The 20486-nt window shown below is 43.4% G+C and overlaps 2 protein-coding genes across 2 annotated transcripts in view; one reads left to right on the top strand and one right to left on the bottom strand.

Moving 5' to 3' along the window:
* TAPBPL (TAP binding protein like) overlaps positions 1–6781 on the bottom strand; it is an 11162-nt gene extending 4381 nt beyond the window's left edge. Inside the window, exons 1-4 of the mRNA XM_075215859.1 lie at positions 6269–6781; positions 4124–4351; positions 2396–2608; positions 524–835 (exon numbers count right to left, since the gene is read on the bottom strand). Coding sequence (XP_075071960.1) covers positions 524–835; positions 2396–2608; positions 4124–4351; positions 6269–6317 — 802 coding nt within the window. The 5' untranslated portion in view covers positions 6318–6781. The remainder of the gene's footprint in view (positions 1–523; positions 836–2395; positions 2609–4123; positions 4352–6268) is intronic.
* The window catches only part of ACRBP (acrosin binding protein), a 22891-nt gene extending 2405 nt beyond the window's left edge, over positions 1–20486 (top strand). The window contains exons 2-5 of the mRNA XM_075215860.1: positions 17612–17839; positions 18405–18499; positions 19093–19153; positions 19757–20486. Of these exons, the coding sequence (XP_075071961.1) occupies positions 18422–18499; positions 19093–19153; positions 19757–20430 (813 nt within the window). The 5' untranslated portion in view covers positions 17612–17839; positions 18405–18421 and the 3' untranslated portion in view covers positions 20431–20486. The remainder of the gene's footprint in view (positions 1–17611; positions 17840–18404; positions 18500–19092; positions 19154–19756) is intronic.

Here is a 20486-nt window from a genome sequence, read left to right as displayed (position 1 = left end):
GAGATCCTAACTATTCTTCTATCTCTGCCCCTTGGTGTCCAAGAGACTTACTTTTTGTACCTCCCCTCTGGGGGCCATGAGGACGTAATTCATCAAGACCCACCCGTATCGCTTCATCAATGCTGTCCTCTACTCTCCCGGGAGTCTGGGAGGATTCCCTGAAATTCATGAACCTCCCAGACATTCCGGGAGAGTAAGCCTAGGAAGACAAGAGATCTCCGTTGCAAAGAAGAGTCTTCTCTTCCAATTTAATGACTTGGTAAAGCCTTAATTTCAGCTCCTGCAAAGCCATTAATTAGCCAAAATCCTAAATGTTGGTGTTTCCCAAGCTCGAATCTAAGTTCTAAAGGATCTCCCCAATTTCTAAAAAAATGTGTGACTCCCTTCCACAGCATAGGCTGTACCAGCAGAAATATAAAGTACAAGTTGGATGCGTGAATTGTGTTTCATAGAGATGCATTTACCACCACACTCTTCCTGCACCAATTTGACAGGAACAGTTCCCTGTAAATGACTAGATTACCTCTGATTTGCAGTTGGAGAATTTGCTGCAGTTGGTGCTGTCCGGAAGTCACTGCGCAAATGTACGTCCCGTCATCATGCGCAAGCAGCTGTCTTATGATCAGAGACAAATCTTTTCTCCCTTCTTGTTCCTCCTGTGTCATAGTGATATGTGAGTCGTCTTCAGGGTTTAGTCTTTGCCCTTTGCCATCCTTTTGTAGGTGCCATTCCACGTTCACACCTTCTGTGTCCCCCCACACCTCACAATTTAACGTCACTTCTTCAGAGACGGAAGCCTTTTGTAAAGGTGGGTAGGAGGATACCAGGAGGCCCACTGGGGAAAGAAGCATTATAAGAAGAAGACAGTAGAAGAGTGAAGGAGGATGTAAGAGTTGACTAATATGAGAAGAAAGAAGTCCGTAAAAGTGAAGAGTGGATGAGGCAAGTGATATGAGAATTAAAATGAAGGACACAATCCATCGAGTAGGATGCTGATCTATTAGTGTTGGCTTCGTAGTCAGTATATGCATGAAATGAACTGTCCCGCATTGTCTACAGCCTAGGAAACATTTTTGTGAGTATCTGCCTTGGCTTCAACAAAATGGCCGCCATCACTCATCTTAGTTCTTGGCTCTAGATTATTATTTCTACATTTTTGTAGAATCTGCAATCTATGCAGTGTACATATGGACAACTGCACAATACAACTTTATGCCACTGTGGGGATGGGGCTAAGATCCCCCTCTGAGATCTCTCGGAGAAAAGTATTTTAAAGTTGACAAGTACAGTTATATCTCTATGGTTGGTGTCACACTTGCTATTTGCCCTGAGCCCATTCTAATGTAAAACTAGTGCTACCACTTAGAATAATGTATCTTGTTTCATCGTTCCCTGCGACTTCCCTGCTTTCACACTGCGACAGCTGGCAATGGCCAATCACACAGCCCCCTCTCATACAATCTATAGATTGTAAGCTTTCGAGCAGGGTTCTCTTACCTCTCTGTCTGTATGTATTACCCAGTATTGTCTTATTAATGTTTGTTCCCAATTGTAAAGCGCTACGGAATTTCATGGCGCTATATAAATAAATGTTGATGTTGATGATGATAAGGTTCATTTGGAAGGGAGTCACGTGACAAACATATTTGGGCAGCACAGTGGCTCAGTGGTTAGCACTCCTGCCTTACATCACTGGGGTCGTGAGTTCAATTCCCGACCATGGCCTTATCTGTGAGAAGTTTGTATGTTCTCCCCGTGTTAGCGTGTGTTTCCTCCAGGTGCTCCGGTTTCCTCCCACACTCCAAAAACATACTGGTAGGTTAATTGGCTGCTAACAAAATTGACCCTAGTCTATGTGTCTGTCTGTGTCTTTGTGTGTGTGTTAGGGAATTTAGACTGTAAACTCCAATGGAGCAGGAACTGATGTGAGTGAGTTCTCTGTACAGCGCTGTGGAACTAGTGGCGCTATATAAATAAATGGTGATGATGTTGCATGGTTTCTCCTCTGCATGTGTAGGCGGTTCTGTATGAGTACTACTCGCTAGATAATTGCCCACTAATATTATCAATTGTTATTAGATAACCTCTCACATTTTGTGAATAAGCAACGTTTTTTACCTCAGCTGAACTTGTTGACTACAAAAAAAGTGTCTGTCGCTGCAAGTGAAAAATCAAGTATTTGGAAAAAATATCCCTAGTTTACACCTGCTGGGCCCCGCCTCCCAAATAACATTTTCGCTGGGGCCACTGTTCACAGCCGCAGTTGTTGTTATTTTTGCTGCACTTTAGTCAGAAGACATCAGCGGTTATAATTTCTTCAGGCATCTCTAGTAGTTTTCGGTAACGGCTGCCATATTTAGAGTGCCACTGGTCACCACGGACATCACAGTCTCACCTGTCATTGGTACAATAGTGTTGTCACTCAAAGGCTGGTCTGAAACATCATTGGTTGACTCTGTTCTTGCCACTATGGCGATGCTGATCTCTGGCAGACGGATGTGAGCGGCATAGAACTGGGAAAAGAGTGGCGATATTTCACATACGACCTCCTCTCCCTCACACTCCACATGCAGCAAGCGTTCCGCAAATGGGAGGGGAGCCAGGTTCACTGTGGGACAAAAGAGAACAAGTTGGATGGATGAGCTGCTGCTGTCAAACCGAACCTTATGCACTTAAGCACGGTTATGTGAATGAGCCCTTACGTTCTCCTGGTGCATCCAGCAAGACTCTTCAGCAAAACGGAGTCCAACCAAATGCATGAAAGAGAGCAGCTAACGCACATATACACTGCTAATGTGCTTTTCAGACCGAGGTAAGCAGGACTCCATTCACTGAACTGGAGTCTTGCTCAACACCTCAAAAATGCATGATCTCTGCATAGGCTCAGTTAAAGATAATAATAATTGTGACATACGGATATAACTCCCTTCAGATCAAATGGAAAAGATGCTGTCACCCTCATATAGTGTAGAAGGGAGGATAATAATGAGATTCATACCGAAAGCAAAAAAGTAGTGATAGGTCAGAGGGTTGGCAGCTTTTATATATTAGTTACAGATGTGAATGTAGTTGGACAAGATTTGAGCGTAGGGACTGGAGTTGATTTAGGATACTGGGGCAGGATTTGGGGATGAAGATATCCTGGTTCCTGAAGAAGCATTTTTGTCACCTATAAATAATGGAGGCAGCGATTTTGTAAACTAAACCAGAGAGTGCGACCTATCAATTCACTGGTAACCAGTGACATCACTGAGAATGCAGCCTATCCCTTCACTAGGGACCAGTGACATCACTGAGAATGCAGCCTATCCAGTCACTAGGAACCAGTGACATCACTGAGAATGCAGCCTATCCAGTCACTAGGAACCAGTGACATCACTGAGAATGCAGCCTATCCAGTCACTAGGAACCAGTGACATCACTGAGAATGCAGCCTATCCAGTCACTAGGAACCAGTGACATCACTGAGAATGCAGCCTATCCAGTCACTAGGAACCAGTGACATCACTGAGAATGCAGCCTATCCAGTCACTAGGAACCAGTGACATCACTGAGAGTGCAGCCTATCCAGTCACTAGGAACCAGTGACATCACTGAGAGTGCCACCTATCTACTCACTAGGAACCAGTGACATCACTGAGAATGCACCTATCCAGTCACTAGGAACCAGTGACATCACCGAGAATGCAGCCTATCCATTCACTAGGAACCAGTGACATCACTGAGAATGCAGCCTAGCCATTCACTAGGGACCAGTGACATCACTGAGAATGCAGCCTATCCATTCACTAGGAACCAGTGACATCACTGAGAATGCAGCCTATCCAGTCACTAGGAACCAGTGACATCACTCAGAATGCAGCCTATCCATTCTAGGGACCAGTGACATCACTTTGAAAGCCCCTTATGATCCTAGTTATTTAAGAGGCTGCATTCTCATCAAGGACATAATTATCACTTGTTGCTGTATTAAAAGGAGACCTGCCATAAAACAAAACTTTGTACATTCAGTGATGTCACTGGTTCCTAGTGATCTGATAGGCTGCCTTGCCATGAATTTGGGTTCAGCTCACAATATGACTGCAACCACTGTAGACGAGTTACACTTTTAACAGAAACTGACCTGTGGCCTCAAAAATAGTCATCTCTGGCTCCTCGGGAAGCTGGTAATCTGGTAAAGGATCCATCTGCTGTTCTGTGGACATTGTTATGTTGCGCAGGATCAGTGTCACTTTTTGTCTCATAAAACCGAGCCCGCCGTGACCTGTTTGCAGCAGCACGTATTCACAGGGGAGAACGACATCTACAGCACGCTGCAACTGGGGCACGGCTGCACCCCAAACACTGGAGCCTGGAATAGAAACACTGGTATCAGTCTGAGGAGTGAACCACTCATACCCCAGGGGTGTGCCCAGTCATTCTGCTACCTGACATGGCAACTGAAAGAGCACCCTTTCAGTACATTCATAAATCAATTCTCAAATTGTGCTTGCTGCCCCAAAAAACCTGTTCCCCGAGACAGCTGCCTCAGTTTTCCACGCCCCTGATAGCAGCCAATCAGGTGTTGTCTTTCATTTTCTACGAAGCAATAGAAAATATCACTGAATCTGATTGGTCGTTATGGTTGACAGCACAGTGAAGCACAAGGATTGCCTTATGTCTCTATGTTCCCAAGTGACCTTGAGGACACAAAGTACATTATTCACAGGAGAATTGGCAGAGGACAATCTATGTCCCCGCAGGCCATTTCCTTTGTGGTAAATCCAGATTTAACAATCAAGTGGAAGTTTAGCCATTGCGGCTCTCCACCGTCCACACCATGACATCTCTCCCTAATATGTTGGTTTGGTCCCTTCTTCTACCTGTGAACCCCGGCTTTGGATATGATCATATCAAGGGCAGAACAATACATCGCCGGACTCCATAGCGAAATTCGTGTAGGTGCCAAGCAATGCTGTTCAACCCTCACAAAGTCCCCCCCTCTGCTATCAATAAAGTAGAGCTTCTCTCTCTCTTCTGAGTATGTGCAGTCCAGCACCAGACTGCCGTATTACCAGAAGAGGCCTCCACTCTGCTGTATTGCAGCAGAGCGGTGGTCTTGGATGGTGGGAGTGACTCAACATTGCCGGCCCCCCCTTACCTCCGGGCCCCGTAGCCGCCACACTTCCTGCACCCATGATAGTTACTCCCCTGGTTCCTGTGTACTTACATCCAGTACCCACCTATGAAATTCCTTACCACGACCAAGCAGACTCTCCCACAGCTTTCAAATCTGTAAACATGCCCTGAAAACACATTCTCTACATTAGAGCTTACCCGACTCCCACCTGTACTACCCACACTACAGTACCCTCACACCTACCCTACTCCCACCTATACCACTACCCACATTGTAGTAGCCTCACACCTACCCAAGTGCCACCTACACTAATCACACTACAGTACCCTCACACCTACCCTACTGCCACCTATACTACCCACACTGTAGTACCCTCACACCTACTCTACTCCCACCTACACTACCCACACTACAGTACCTTCACACCTACCCTACTGCCACCTATACTACCGTCAACACAGTACCCTCACACCTACCCTACTCCCACCTATACTACCGTCAACACAGTACCCTCACACCTACCCAACTCCCACCTATACTACCTACAGTACAGTACCCTCACACCTACCCTACTGCCACCTATACTACCCACACTACAGTACCTTCACACCTACCCTACTGCCACCTATACTACCGTCAACACAGTACCCTCACACCTACCCAACTCCCACCTGTACTACCCACACTACAGTACCCTCACACCTACCCTACTCCCACCTATACCACCACCCACATTGTAGTAGCCTCACACCTACCCAAGTGCCACCTACACTAACCACACTACAGTACCCTCACATCTACCCTACTGCCACCTATACTATCCACACTGTAGTATCCTCACACCTACTCTACTCCCACCTACACTACCCACACTACAGTACCCTCACACCTACCCAACTTCCACCTATACTACCATCAACACAGTACCCTCACACCTACCCAACTCCCACCTATACTACCTAAAGTACAGTACCCTCACACCTACCCAACTCCCACCTATACTACCCACACTACAGTACCTTACAAATCAGCAACAATAAAAATTATAAATTACAAGAAATGAATGCATCCATTATCTTTTCTTCCATCTAAACTTTCTTCCTAGTGACATCTCTTTTACCCCAATCCCCCCACAATGATGTCTCTCACTGTTCAGTGTCAGGATCAGTCCCAGCAGCAAATATCCATTTTTCTTCATATCAGGAGTCTTCAGTCCGTCATACGAGGATATATGGTCACACTCACAGTCACACTCACAGCACTATACACAAATACCACCACACAACAAAGTAAAACTTACAGCACTACTCATACATTTTGTCACACGCTACAAAGTAAAATGCAAGAAGAGTGGAAGACACTACAAAGTAACAGTAAAATACTGACAAAGTAAACTGTACAATACACAAGTGACACAATGTATACAATTATTAGTATACAAAACCACCCTTATAAAGATCACAAACAAGATGCAGAGAATAACACAATACTACACTCAGCTAAATAGCATAGAGCTGGAGGTTACTGCATCTCTCACAGTACACAAGTGTGCACAAAAAGACTGGTCCGCACTTCACACCGGAACACACAAACACACAGAACTGTTCTGGATATAAAATGGCAAATTCAGTTCTCAAACAACCTTCACTTTCACTTTTGCACAAGTCACATGATGCTTCCTAACAACTGTCACAGAGACTCTGGTTAGGGAGGGCATCTCGCTTGTTTAACCACGTCCTCTCTGGTGCATTGTCATGACAGATTGGCCCACGTTTGCTGGAATTTATTAAAGGCCTGTGCAGCAATCGGTTAAGTAGCCTGCAGTCACGTCTGCAGTGGAAGTGTTTTTACATATTCTGCAGAAACTGGTGCAAGGATTTTGAAAGAAATCCAAATCTGTACCTCCAGGTGGTAATAAAATACAGGTGTGTGGCTGGTCATCCTGCTACCTGAGAGGATGATATAGAATCAGGTCAAAATTTGGGCTGGGTGCAGAATTTGCAGCAGGACAAATCATGTTGCACTTCAGGGGGTACAATTGCAAGCTTTTTTTTTTTACATTTGGGGCAAAAAAACAGCCCCGCACCTCTTTGAGGTATTTTGCGAGACAGTAAAGGGCACTAATGATAGTGCAGAATGCACCCGTTGATATCACGCACCTATTCTTGTGCAAATGTTCCCAGTTTTAAGGGTAAGAGTATAGAAGATGGCGGTGTGCGGCAATTATGTATTGCACCTAATCATTGCTTGTTACTTTCCCCTGAATATTCATGTATGTGTATATTGTATGTAACCTTGTAATGTAATGTCAAAGTGTGCAGTGCTGACTGACATAAGTGACCTGTGCAATTGACAAGAGTCTTTGGCCCAGGGACAGATAGCATCTCTGGGGATTTACAGAGGATGTGTACATAACCTGGCCAACCAGGCAGAATGAGCAGCAGTGAGAAGACCTGCCCTTTGAAATTCCAGGCCTATCTCAGGACATCAGATAACTCATTTCCAAAAGCCCTCTGTCATTCTGGGAATCAATCTGCCCTAACATTGAGAGAGTTAATTTCCAAATGTGGGGGTGGGAGCAGGGTGAAAATTTTAAATCCGTTGCCTGACCCGGTAATTTTGTTCATTCTCTGAGGAGACCTATGTGTCTAGGTTGGAATGTGCCATCTTTCCCAAGTGTACGCCTCTCACGCCAAGTCTTAAACTACTAAGTTAGTGACTCCAAAAACATACTATTAGGTTAATTGGCTGCTATCAAATTGACCCTAGTCTCTCTCTTTGTCTGTGTGTGTGTATGCTAGGTAATTTAGACTGTAAGCTCCAATGGGGCAGGGACAGATGTGAGTGAATTCTCTGTACAGCGCTGCGGAATTAGTGGTGCTATATAAATAAATAAATAGATGATGATGATGACGACTCTGGTTTTATTTCCTATTTTATTTCTGAAACTTATTTGTGCAACTTATTTTGTATGTCTTGTTATTAACTGTTTTATACTTAAGCCTTGGAAACATTTTTCGGATTAAATACGTTTAATCTAGCATATTCTCCGTGATTCTTTGTGAATTTACGAAGCCACGTGAGGCTCATGCTACAATGTGTATGTGATTTAAGTGTGTAATATTAATAAGTGGTTTTGGTGAACGCAAGGACGCCATAGTAAATCCTTTGTGTTGGCAGAAAAGGTGTATTCATTGGTAAGTGACTGAGGTGATTTCGGTCACGGGCAGCTGTTTCTGATTGCTGTATCTGAGGTAGGCTGGGCGTTCGTGACACAGTGTCAGACGGGAAGGGCAGAGAGGCTGGCACAGACAGGAAGGAGATAGACTGGCAGGGACAGGTGAAGAGCACAGAGGATGGCACATATAGGAAGCAGAAAGTGATACACCATAGAAGAGTGACAGGAAGATTTGTCTATGCAAACATACTTATTGCATTTGCCTTCAGTCCTCCTCCTAGTGCACGGTGGAGGAGGAAATGTTTTCAAAGGGTGTGGCCCAGTGGAGGCGGAGTAGAGGTGGAGTCAGGAGGCACGCAGCAAAACTTGTGACTCTGGCTGGCCCCTGACCTCCTCCGTACGAAGAGCAGCAGAAATAGGGCGCTGGAACCAAACTTAGCAGAGCCGCAGAACTTAATTTTTCTTTCTTTTTATTTTAAACTTATGCTTTGAGTTGTCTGATTAAGGGTAAGACCCACTCAAGGGGCAGTCTGGGCCTCGGGGTCAGGGGGCTATCTGCCCACTTGTCCTGTCCATAGTGGACTATCTTGGGCTCGGTCACTGGGCCATCTGCATTTTTTTCCCTTTAAAATGGTCGTAATAGGCTGCTGAGATGAGTCTTGCCCCCTGGGCTAAAATTTAGGATCAGCCTTACGCCCATACCTCCATTTTGTAATGTGTCCTCCATCTTATGTGCTAACCAGTATGTCAGTATGAATTTTATGATACTTTGAAGACTTTGGACAAATGTTTTTTGTGTTTGTTGTGTGCTTAGACTGTTCTAGGCAGTGACTGTTCTAGACTGTTCTAGGCAATGTGCCAGCTTTGTCTATCTGTAACATGTAACGTTTAGTGCGCAAAGAAGAACATTCTATGTAAAGGTGTTTTCTCTGTCAGACATATAACTAACTGAACCAGAGGTTTGTCGGTGACATGAATATGTCTATGCATATGTGTGACATGCTTCTATATGACACATCTCTGTAGAGGTGTCCGGGTCGGTGTGCGAATAAAACTTCTTACTTCAAAGCAAGTGTAGGATTTGATTCTTCTATCAGGGATCATCATCATCAACATTTATTTATATAGCACCAGCAAATTCCGTAGCGCTTTGCAATTGGGGATGTTTCCGGTACTCCGTGGGCCAGTCTGACCTTGCATGGAAATGACTGAACTAAAGGTTAAATATTTATTAACTTTGAATACCTGAAACTCTGTCACCAGATCTGAGCCTGCGTGCCCTATCCAAACATCAAGGCCTGGGTATTTTCCAGGTGATTTTCACCAGAGGGGATCTGCAAAAGGGATTCATGTCGGGGTGGAAAAATGTCAGGTTAGATACGTGTCGGGGTAGTTACATGTCGGGGTAGACACATGTTGGGGTGGATACATGGCGGGTTAGATACGTGTCGGGGTAGATACATGCTGGGGTAGCTACATGTGAGTGTTTTTCAATGCTGTCCAAGTACTTGAAGGGAACACATCATAACCAGTTCTGGGATTTTGTCATAAATGTTTCGCTGTGTGGACATAGCCTTACAGGTGTTGTGAAGCTAGTCATCCCATAATTAGCAGGGAACACTGTATAATAATATTATTATTATTATTATTATTATTACTATTATTATCTTTTATTGATACGGTGGTATCAATAAAAGGTCTGCAGCGCCACTCATAAGATTTACAGTAGTATATAATACTATAGTAGTATATAATACCTAGACAGCAACAATCCATAGTACATTACATAATTCCGAAAAAAAATGAAATAATACAAAGAGCAGACATCTACTAATTAACAAATTACACACAGATAACTTGGTAATGTAGATTAGGTTAATTACAGGACAGTGAGTGCGAGTGATGGTTATGTCCAATATGAAGTTGGCCTGGGCTAAGGAAGCAGCCTAGAGGTACAGAGGGTGATGGAAGAGTAGAAGGAGAACACAAGGTGAGACGGACCTACCCCTAAGAGCTTATATTCTAAAGGGACGGGGAAGACACAAACATGGTGGCACCAAGTGGGGGAGTGGAGGTGATCACGGAGGACATATGTGGAGGACTGATTATATGTTTTAGAATTACAATTATTACAGCATCAAGATCAGTCACCAAGCACTGTATCTGTAAAGCACAATAAGATCACCCATCCCTGTACTGTGATCAGCGCCGGTGCTAGGGTCCTTGGCGCCCTAGGCACAGTTTGAAAATCGCCGCCCCCCCCCCTTTAAAAATCGCCGCTGCGCTTCCCTCCCCATGTCTTTCTTTAACTTACCTGCATGAAGCTGCTCCTCTCTGCTCTGTCTTCTCCCCTCCACTCACAGACACTGTCGGGCCGTGATGATGACATCATCACAGCCTGTCACTGTCAGTGAGCGGAGGGGAGAAGACAGAGCAGAGAGGAGCAGCTTCATGCAGGTAAGATTCATAGCCCCTTCCCTCCTCTCCTCCCCGTGGATTTCACTTTTTTTTTTAGGTCGAGGCGCCCTGCAGAGCCCGGCGCCCTAGGCAATTGCCTAACCTTGCCTAATGGGAGCGCCGGGCCTGACTGTGATTAGATATTCTACTCTGTCTGTGAATTCCCCACAAACTCAAGGCCACTCCTGACCTATCCTCCAGTGATGCAGCTGTACGGACATTGATTTAGTCATGATAAACATCTCCACTTATAGTTGTGTATGTCTACAAGAAAGGAAAAGTGAAAGTAAGCACAGGGGAATTCCAGGCAGACTTCCAGACCGACACAAAGCTGTTCTGTCAGCCTTACTCCCTTATGTCATGTATGTCTAGTATGAGTTTTATTAAATTAAACTCAGCGGCAGAGAAGCCAGGTATCTCATGGGTGCCCCAGAATGCTGTGCGTGTGGATGTCCATAATGGATATAATGATTTGTAGGGGTAGAGCTAAGAAAAATACACGCTTAAATGGTTTTGCTGTTGCTTTATCTAAAATGCATTTATGAAACTCTGAGAAAAGCAAAAAAAAAAGCTATTCAAGTCAAAAACTCTACCACTAGCTATTACTGAACATGATATTATTGATTACTAAGTTAAAAATCTCACGTTATTAAACAATATTGTGTGTGTGTTTCACTGACAGAGCAAAGCACCATTGTTTAAGTTGAAGTTATTGTTTATTTCAATTACAGATGGGCGGGCTCAGTTCCCCGAGATCCGAATCCATCCGAATTTCGCCTATCAGAGTACCGAGCCGAGCGGGCTCGGTACTCTCCCGCCCATTCGGAATCTAAATCGAGGCAAAACGTCATTGTGACGTATTCGTATTTCTGAGCTCGGTTCTCGCGAGATTTGAAAAGCATAAATACCAGTCTCCACAGCAATCCATCGCTATTTCACAGAGGGAGAGAGCAGGGTTAGGTCACAGGCTGTATTAGAGCAGAGACAGAGCAATAATTGTACACCTTATTCTTTGTATTATTATTTCATTTCTAATCTTTTCAATTCTATTATTAATTCAAATTCTATTAGTAATTGTTAGAGCAGGAAGAGAGGAGGATAGAGGAGACTTATTTTTCAATTTTTTGCACTACTAGTGCTTTGGGGTGTCCCATAATCCCCAGTGTTTTACACTAATTTTTCTGGCTGCCAAAAAAAGTCATATTTGTCAGCAGTATCTATCTAATACAATATTTTGCACTACAAGTGCTTTGGGGTGTCCCATATTCCCCAGTGTGAAACACTAATTTTTCTGGCTATCAAAAGTCATATTTATCAGCAGTATCTATAAAAATGTTTGCACTACAAGTGCTTTGGGCTCATTAAAATGGATTCAAAGCAGTCCACATATGAGCAGAATCAGCAAGCAAGTGCTGGCACCAGTCCTGATGGTAGTCTTCCCTGTACGTCATCTGGTAAAGCCTATGTAAAAGTACATAGTCTTTTTAAATCGGGGAAAAAAACACACCCCAAAAAAAATAAGTATATGTGTAGGGTGCAATCTACCCCCAAATAGCAAATAGGAAAGGGACTTGGGGCATTTCTATATCACGTACGGCCTTGAAAGGCTGCTGTTTTGGCAATTTCTCAATAAGGGTAGGGTGTCATACACAGACTGACCTCAAACTGGCTTTGTCCATTTCAATTAATATTGTACAGTCTATAACGGCTGAATTTTTTACTCTTTTCGACAAGTGGAGGGGGGCCTATAGAGAAAGAAACCAAACTGGCTTTGTCCATTTCTTTAGATATTTAACTATAAGTGTAGGGTGTAATATACACCCAAAGACGATGGCTGCATTGCCAATATGCATAGATGGAGAGGAAGACAATCTGGTTTGTGTGTAGAATTAATGACGGCCTACCAGGAATTAAACTGTTTTTTGAATAATTATATAGCTTTACAATTACATTACTTATCCAAGAAACAGGTGGAGCACTAAATTCGGTTATTTTATGCCATTTTATTTCCTTATTGTATTTTACCCTGTTGTGGGTGCACTTATATAAGAAAGTGGTCATTACATTTGGGGGGTCTATTTATTAAGACCCCTACATTATTAAGCTTTTTAATCTCTGCCTTCGCAGCAATGTAAAAGTGAGTACTTACAAAGGTCATGCATCTTCCGTAGCTTCTCATGCATCGCTGTCCAGCTCTAAGTGTAGGTCTGTCCCCTCCAAAACAGACACATTAAAAAATTGGAAGATTACTGAGGGAGAAGCACAGGCTCCCTGGTGAACACCGGGGTTCCGTTAGACTCCCCGCCTCCCTGTCTAGTGGTGTTGATATCAGTTAGTGGCATCCGCAAAAAGTCATTAACGTGACAACAGGAACTGTAATTTAAAGAATTTTACTTTTTTGGGTGTATTTTAATGAGTTAATGTAACACAGGCCAACTGGAAAGAGGAGAGAACAGTGTGACACGGGATTACAACAGCCTGGTACTGCTTGAATCTGACACATAGTCCAGGCTGAGAATTTTAGGTCCACGCAGTAGATGGTCTGTTCCTGGGTTCTATATGGAGATTGTAGTCACAGTTCTTTATGATGTCACAGATATTGGTTGATAAGGAAGTATTAAGTCACTTGGTTACAAGATGGAGTTCCTGACGACACATCTGAACGGTAATGACAACTTCTGTGTAATTATAAACATTAGATAAACTCCAAACACAATCCTGTAATAGCAAAATGATTGTGGACCTACTGCCTAGACTCAGTGGGGGTTTTATTATGTCAGCTGAGCCAATATTGTGAAATCAGCCCATTATATTCATTAGCAACTGGGGACAACAATAACAAATGAAGGTAGCGTGTAGGTGCCATAGACAGTGTAATGCTGTCTGTGACTGCATAACCAAGTGACAATTAGTGGATAATTAAATGAAGTCATAAGAGGAGGGATAATGCTAAGACATTAGTTATTTTAATATGAATGATTTGGTGAATTAGAACCCAGTGGGGCCAATTTATTAACATAGATAGATGACAGCTTTAAGCAACCAGTGAGTTCCTGAGATCTAGCATCTTATTGGTTGCCATGGGTTACAGCACATCCCAACTCCCACCGTGACAGCTCTTGGAATCCGGACAGACTGTGAAAGGGGAGTGGCCATGTCACGATGGTGCTGTGGACACACCCTGGGGGTGTTCCTAGGGCTTTTAAAGCACTAAGCCACCAGTCACCACCTGCCTTCCCCTCAATTGTCCCGCACATGTATATTATCACTTGAACTATTTTAATTTATTAAGTAAGCCCAGGATATGACTGATATGTCAATGTCTTGACCAAATAACCAAATGGAATGTAAATTTTAGAGGGTTTTCACGTTTGGAACCCCTCCATTTTCGAGGTGAATCAGTCCCATGTTGTTATATGTTCTGTGGCCCTCTGTTGGAGACTTGTGGTAATGCAGTGTCACTAAGCAAATTTGATAGGGAAATAAGTGGGAAATGTGAGAACAGAACAACATGTCCTTGGTGAAATGCGTGAGCCCCATGATCCCCAGACTCCAAATCATTGGCTCTGTCCAAGCTGACTGCTGTTTAACTCACAGAAAAAAACAGGATTACCATTTGTGGAGGATATAATATCCTATGCTTAAAGCTCTGTTTGCTATGGATATAATATGCAAAAAAAATGTTTGATATATGGGGTATTATTTAAGTCTGAAACTCCGCCCACTTCTATATCCCCTCCATGCAGGGAACTCGGTTTATGCTGCGTGCCCACTAGAGTAGGGTGCTTTCCATCGGGTCTATTTTATTAACTTAATTTAACCTCTTCACCTCCAATGCGGTCAGCAGTATCCAAACAGCCTCATGGCAATAGTCGGATACCAGAAGTGGGGTGAAGTGGTACCCTCTTGGTGCCTCCTTCTGTCGCTCCCCGCACCCTATGAGGTACTGCCTCCAGTAGGTTCTCTGTCACTGCAGCAGGTACTCATGACCCCAAGACCCGGAGCTGGAGTGCCATCAGGAGCTGGACTGCCAGACTATGCACTGGAGGCACAGCTTCCGTTAAGTGATGTCCCCTCTCCTGACTGAAAGCCCACAGTCTCTTACCTGGAAGCACACAAAGGGGAGCCAACAGTCGTGATCAGCCACCAAAAACCGGGGGCCTGCACAGAAGTGCAGTGTCTCCATTGTTAGAAGGGGGGGGCTTCTGTATACAGCAGCCCTTCACTAGGCATAGTCTGGACAGTGCCCATGTTTAGTGCTGAATCCAAAGGGGTGACAGTCATTCCTTACCTAGACGATATCTGCACACACATTAGAAAACCATGGGTGAATAATGAACAATCCAATCTAGTTCTCATCCAGAGACTTGTCTTCTGAATCTGCTGTTCAACGCCTCAAAGCATGGAGTGGTCTTGCCTCAAGACAAGATAATCTCGTTGTACAGACTAATAGTCTTTATCAGCCCTCAGATGGATCTGTTCATTTAGGCATGAAAAGCCCATGGACATGGTCTCAACCTTTTAGTTTGCACAGTCTCATTCTAGAGTGTTCCAGATCGAGCTTATACCGAAATGGAACTCATGTTCACTTGACCAACCATTTCATCAAACTGTCTCCAAAGATGCACCACTCGCTCCATTAGCAGCTCAGAGTAGACAACCTCAACAAGAGCTGTTCCTTTGCCATTTGGTTTTGGACAATTGGACCACAGATTCCAGTCTTTCATGCTGAGCGTTGTCACTCTTTAATGTAGGTTCAAGGCGATTGTATTGTGTTTACACTAACGATCAGTAAGCTTTGCGATTACTATTGGGAATGCCGCGAAACCCTGTTATTTTCGCTTCGAGTATACCTGCCATGTATACTCTGTGGTGTCTCTTTATCACCTGATCTTTGTTAGAACAGAACACCACTTCACACAAAGGTTTCTTTATATCCTGTTCACACCGAGAACAGAACCTTTGTTGTCAGGTCCTCTTTTTACCGTGCCCCGTCATACACACCTGAACCAAAGCGCTATCAATTTTCAACAGTTCCACGCTGCCCTCCCAATACTCGATCACGACCTTACCATGCAGTCGAATCGCACCGCTCAAAGATAACTATACCATCTCTGTCCGTCTTCCCATTGAGAACTGCTGTTGTGCGGACAGGATGCAGACTTACTATTTATCAGTAAACGTCTTGATTAGTATTAGGCGCACGTGCAAAACAAAACCTATATTCCATTACCAGTATACTTTTGTCTTTATGTATAACATTCACATACACACACAACCTTTTGTTTTCTGTACAGAAATTAAATTTCCCAAAACAATGGCACTATCTTTTCAGAGATTTTACCAAGTGATTACACTATGCATAGCTAACAGACTATGATCATGACTGTTTACACACGTGGCAACAATACCAGAAATACACATACTCAATGCAGGAAGTACACATACCCTATGCAATGCAATACCCTTTAAAACGCAAAACGACAATAAAAAGAAACATTTTTTCCTTCTTGTCCCTAGATTAAAATTAGCGTTCCTTCAGACTATGCAACAATGGACATTCGGTTTCTCAACACAGAATGGACAACAGGTTTTGAACACATTGCGTTCTTTCCCGTATGTGACGCGTCTTCCACCCTTTGGTGAGGAACCGAATTCCGTCAGCGTTGCATACCTTCCGGCAACTTAACCTCCAAACTCAGAGCCCCCAAATTATTAAAGTAATTCTATCGTTTTCAAATAAGCATTGCATAGGCGATTGTATTGTGTTTCCAACGCACAAAGTGATTTATTTTAAGCAGATGTAAATAGTCAACAGTTCAATACATTATTATATTATGATACAGTACAGTACAGCCAATACCAAAAGATAAATACATACCGCTGCAATCGCATGCGCTCGCTGCGCTCCCACGGGTCCCAATTGACAGTATATCTCTCTGGAATACTGTGGTCAAAGTAGACTGAGGCTAGTGGGGGTGCAGCTATGATTATATATACATTCAGTGTTACAGAGTGAACAATAGAGATGACGTGGCTTGCTTCTATAGGTCCACACTTCAGGTGGGTCCAGGGTAAACAGGTCATAGGCTAGTTCAAACTAAAGAATCCAAAGGTGGGGGTCATCTCTTCAGGGGATGGGCTCCTTTCTTCCCGCCACGACTCCAGTTACAACTAGTCCATTAGCATTTTATAGTCAGCATCATATTAAAGGTTTATTCCCTAACAACAATAACTTGAGTATGCAATGTGCTATCTCTTCGCCGAATGAACCGGACTGCTGCTGATGAATAGGGGTTTAATATGATACTAGACATGACACCTATATTTCCTATAACCTGAACCTTAAATAACACTGAAGTGTACATATAATCATAGCATATAAACTAATAATAAACTAAATACTATCTGCTCATAAATTACTGTGTAACGGAACCAATAGGAATATGAAGTATATAAATAACTAAATGTTGTAATGCGAGTGTGTACGTGCGTATTTTGCCTTGCGATCGCCGTATGCCACGTGCAATCGACCAATAAAACAATATTAACCAATATACTTTCGCTCATCCAATTATACGACTTTGACAACACATTGTGATGCAAGGGGTGGAAATGCAATTTTTTCATGCTAGATATTATATACTTGGGGTGTCTGCATGTATGTACCTAAGTAGTAAATTAGCTACTTTAAATGTTCTGGGTACAAGCATCATACATCAATCGTTATTGAGTTGTAGCTGCCACAAAACTATACAGTATGTTGATGTTTCATAAGCAATAAAGTAATATTCCTTACACTCTGATCTGATTTTTCTTAAGTTACCCCTAAAATCCTCTTTATGTATTTAACACAGTCTTTGTCATCTTGTGGTGGACCAAAGTGATTGGGACATGGAGCAATGGAGCCCCTATCCACACACCTCATCCTGGCTCCCCTCTTTCTGACCACGAGTATAAGGATTTTGTGAAGCTCATCCAGCCCAAAGTCAAGAGGCTTTGTGAGATCCGACAAACGTTTGGGTGCAAGGACCCACGTGTCCAGCACTATGACTTGTATGAGAACCACGGACAAATTCCTACAGGTGAGTATGGATATTGCTTGTGGGCCATGAATCTCGTGTTTGTGCCTGTATAAAAACCAAATATGCATAATGGTAGATTGAAGTAGACCTGAGGAAGATGGGAGATGATGGAGTGTTGTTTGAGGCCCATTGGAGAGCTGTGTGTCCCCAAGGTGGAACTTAGGGTTTTTTGGTGGGTCAAGCATGGCACGTAAGAGTTTGTGCACAGGCTTAAGCTGAATACAAGCTTCAGGTATCGGATTCTGAGTAGGGCCCAAACTGCACGAGCAGGTCAGCCGGTCTGAGCCAATCGAGTATGATGATAGCCTGGTTCAAGTCTACATGCTCTGCGACAAAAAGGGGAATGTTGGTGACGGACTCAAAGTAGAGACAGAAGTTTCGAGAAGATGAGCTGCAGTTTGTATGGTTACTCAGAAAGGTACCTATTGGTAACCTCCATGCTCTGTTTATTCCCTAATATGAAAATATCTATAAAATGTGCTACAATAATAATTTTGTCTACGTTTTGCATCTATTTGGTGCATCTATAATATATATAATGCTCACTTAGTTTTTAATGTTGCAGGACCTGTGTGCACCGAGATGAATACATTCCCCAATTTCAGCTCGTTCTGTCAATTTGCGACATTCCGCTGCTCGAAGCATAAGTTCTACGTGAAGGTGAGACAATCCACTAATAGCGTTGTCAGTGTGATATTTGTGGACCGAACCAATATCATGATAATGGAACCTTTGACAGGACTGAGGACCTTTACTAGGCAGCCATTTTGTGGTTTGAGGCAGCCATCTTGAGAACAGAACCAATCTTCATGAGAATGCAGTCTATGCATTCACTGGGAGCCAGTGACATCTCTATAACTTTCTACTGTTGTAAATTATGAGTTATATTTTTACAAATATTGGTTGAGCCCACCAAATGTCTTCTTCACCTGTGGCTGGTACATGGAAACATTATGGTACATTCGAAAGAGGTTGACTAGCAGAATTGTCTTCGAGAAACCAAGACAAACAGGAAACCTCAAATACTTCCTGCCAGCCATTTCTGGTTTAGATCATTGACTCTAGGGAGTTGGCAAGAGAACGTAAAAGATGTTATCTAAAAAAAAAAAGAAAAATGGGGTAGACACTTGGATGTGAAGTTAAAAGATGAATTTGTTAGTGCTGGAAGGAGGTGGGTAGAAAGGTTTTCTCCTCCACACTACAGCCGTACTTCTCCTTCTGTCTCATTGTCCTCTCTCCTCTTTGTCCTGCAGAGGATTCCATGTTCAGATGTTTCTCAGCTGTCCAACGCAACACAATCTTTCACCTCGACAGGTAAAAACAAATACATTAATAGTCATACAACCGCCAGCATTCCCAAGTTATTTACAGCTACTGGGGCTTATTATTTTTTTTAAAAATATATATATATATTTTTTCTCAATTAAGTCTGTATTACCATTACCCCACACCCACCATCAGGGGGTGAGGATGGCTTTTTTTTTTTTTTACAGTCCAATTGCCCTAGGGAATACTGAACGTCCAGGGCTTGTTGACATTACGACAAAGGGACCGAACATTGCAAATTTCCGTGTCATAGTGTTACCAGCTCATCCAGTCATAGCTCGTGCTGGTAGCACTTTTCGGGGTGTGGGGGGGGACTCGCTTTTTAAAGAAAATAAAAACAAAAAATAACAATTTATTAAATAAAACTTGTTGATAATGATGACAGACGTCCCTCTATCTGGTGATACGCTTAAAGTGTATCTTCCTCCAATATACGTATTGCATGTAGTATGTTGTGGCACGTAACTGCAGATTGTGTAACATGGTGCTTTAAATATAATTAGTCATTAGTAATTGCCTAAGTCGCGTCATTGATATTGGTCCAAGATGTAAGGTGATTTGAAATAATCCTATTGTTGTCTGCATCCCCAGCACACCCATCTGCACCTTTAACAAATGACAGTGCAACATCTTTACACCAGAGAATAGTTACCCCTGAAGGGACCACATCTGTCTCCCATATTATCCCCCAACGTAGTCATGGGGTGCCTGACCCGCTCCGCTCCCACATCGACAGGCTGCTCGTGCTTAGCTTCGTTGTCTCCGGGCAGGAGCCAATCCGCAGATTTCAGTATAACGGCTCAAAGAAAAATGTAGGCTCCAGACATCTGTCCAAAGCGGCCGACAGCCTCATCCACGAGGAGCAAATCAGGAAAACTTTGCAGGATGCTGTGGCTCTGCTGAGGGTCCTGACCGAGCACAAAAAACATTCTGCAGTCCAGAAGGAGCAAGTCATTTCAGACCAGGAGAGTGGACCGGTTTCCATTTCCAAGTGGGCCAACAAAACAACGTCAGAATATGATACAGAAGAGGAGCAGGAGGACACAGCAGTGTCAGATTCTAAAAGAGGAGAGAAGCAGCACCTCACAGCAGTGTCAGATTATGATGAAGGAAAGTTGCCGGACAACGAAGCAATCACAGATTCTGATGCAGGACAGAGGCTGGAGGGGACGCCAGCGGCAGATGATGTCACAGGAAATTTGCTGGACAGCAACACAATATATGGATATGATCCAGAAGAGAAGTTGGACATCAGAGAGAAGTGAGGTTAAGAAACGGGACAGAATATGACTTCAAAAATAAACAAACATCTGGAAAGTAA

The sequence above is a fragment of the Mixophyes fleayi genome, chromosome 6 (genome assembly GCF_038048845.1).
Source record: "Mixophyes fleayi isolate aMixFle1 chromosome 6, aMixFle1.hap1, whole genome shotgun sequence".
Taxonomy (NCBI): Eukaryota; Metazoa; Chordata; class Amphibia; order Anura; family Limnodynastidae; genus Mixophyes; species Mixophyes fleayi.
Note: the sequence above shows the minus strand (reverse complement) of the source record. Positions and strands in the feature narration are given on the sequence as shown.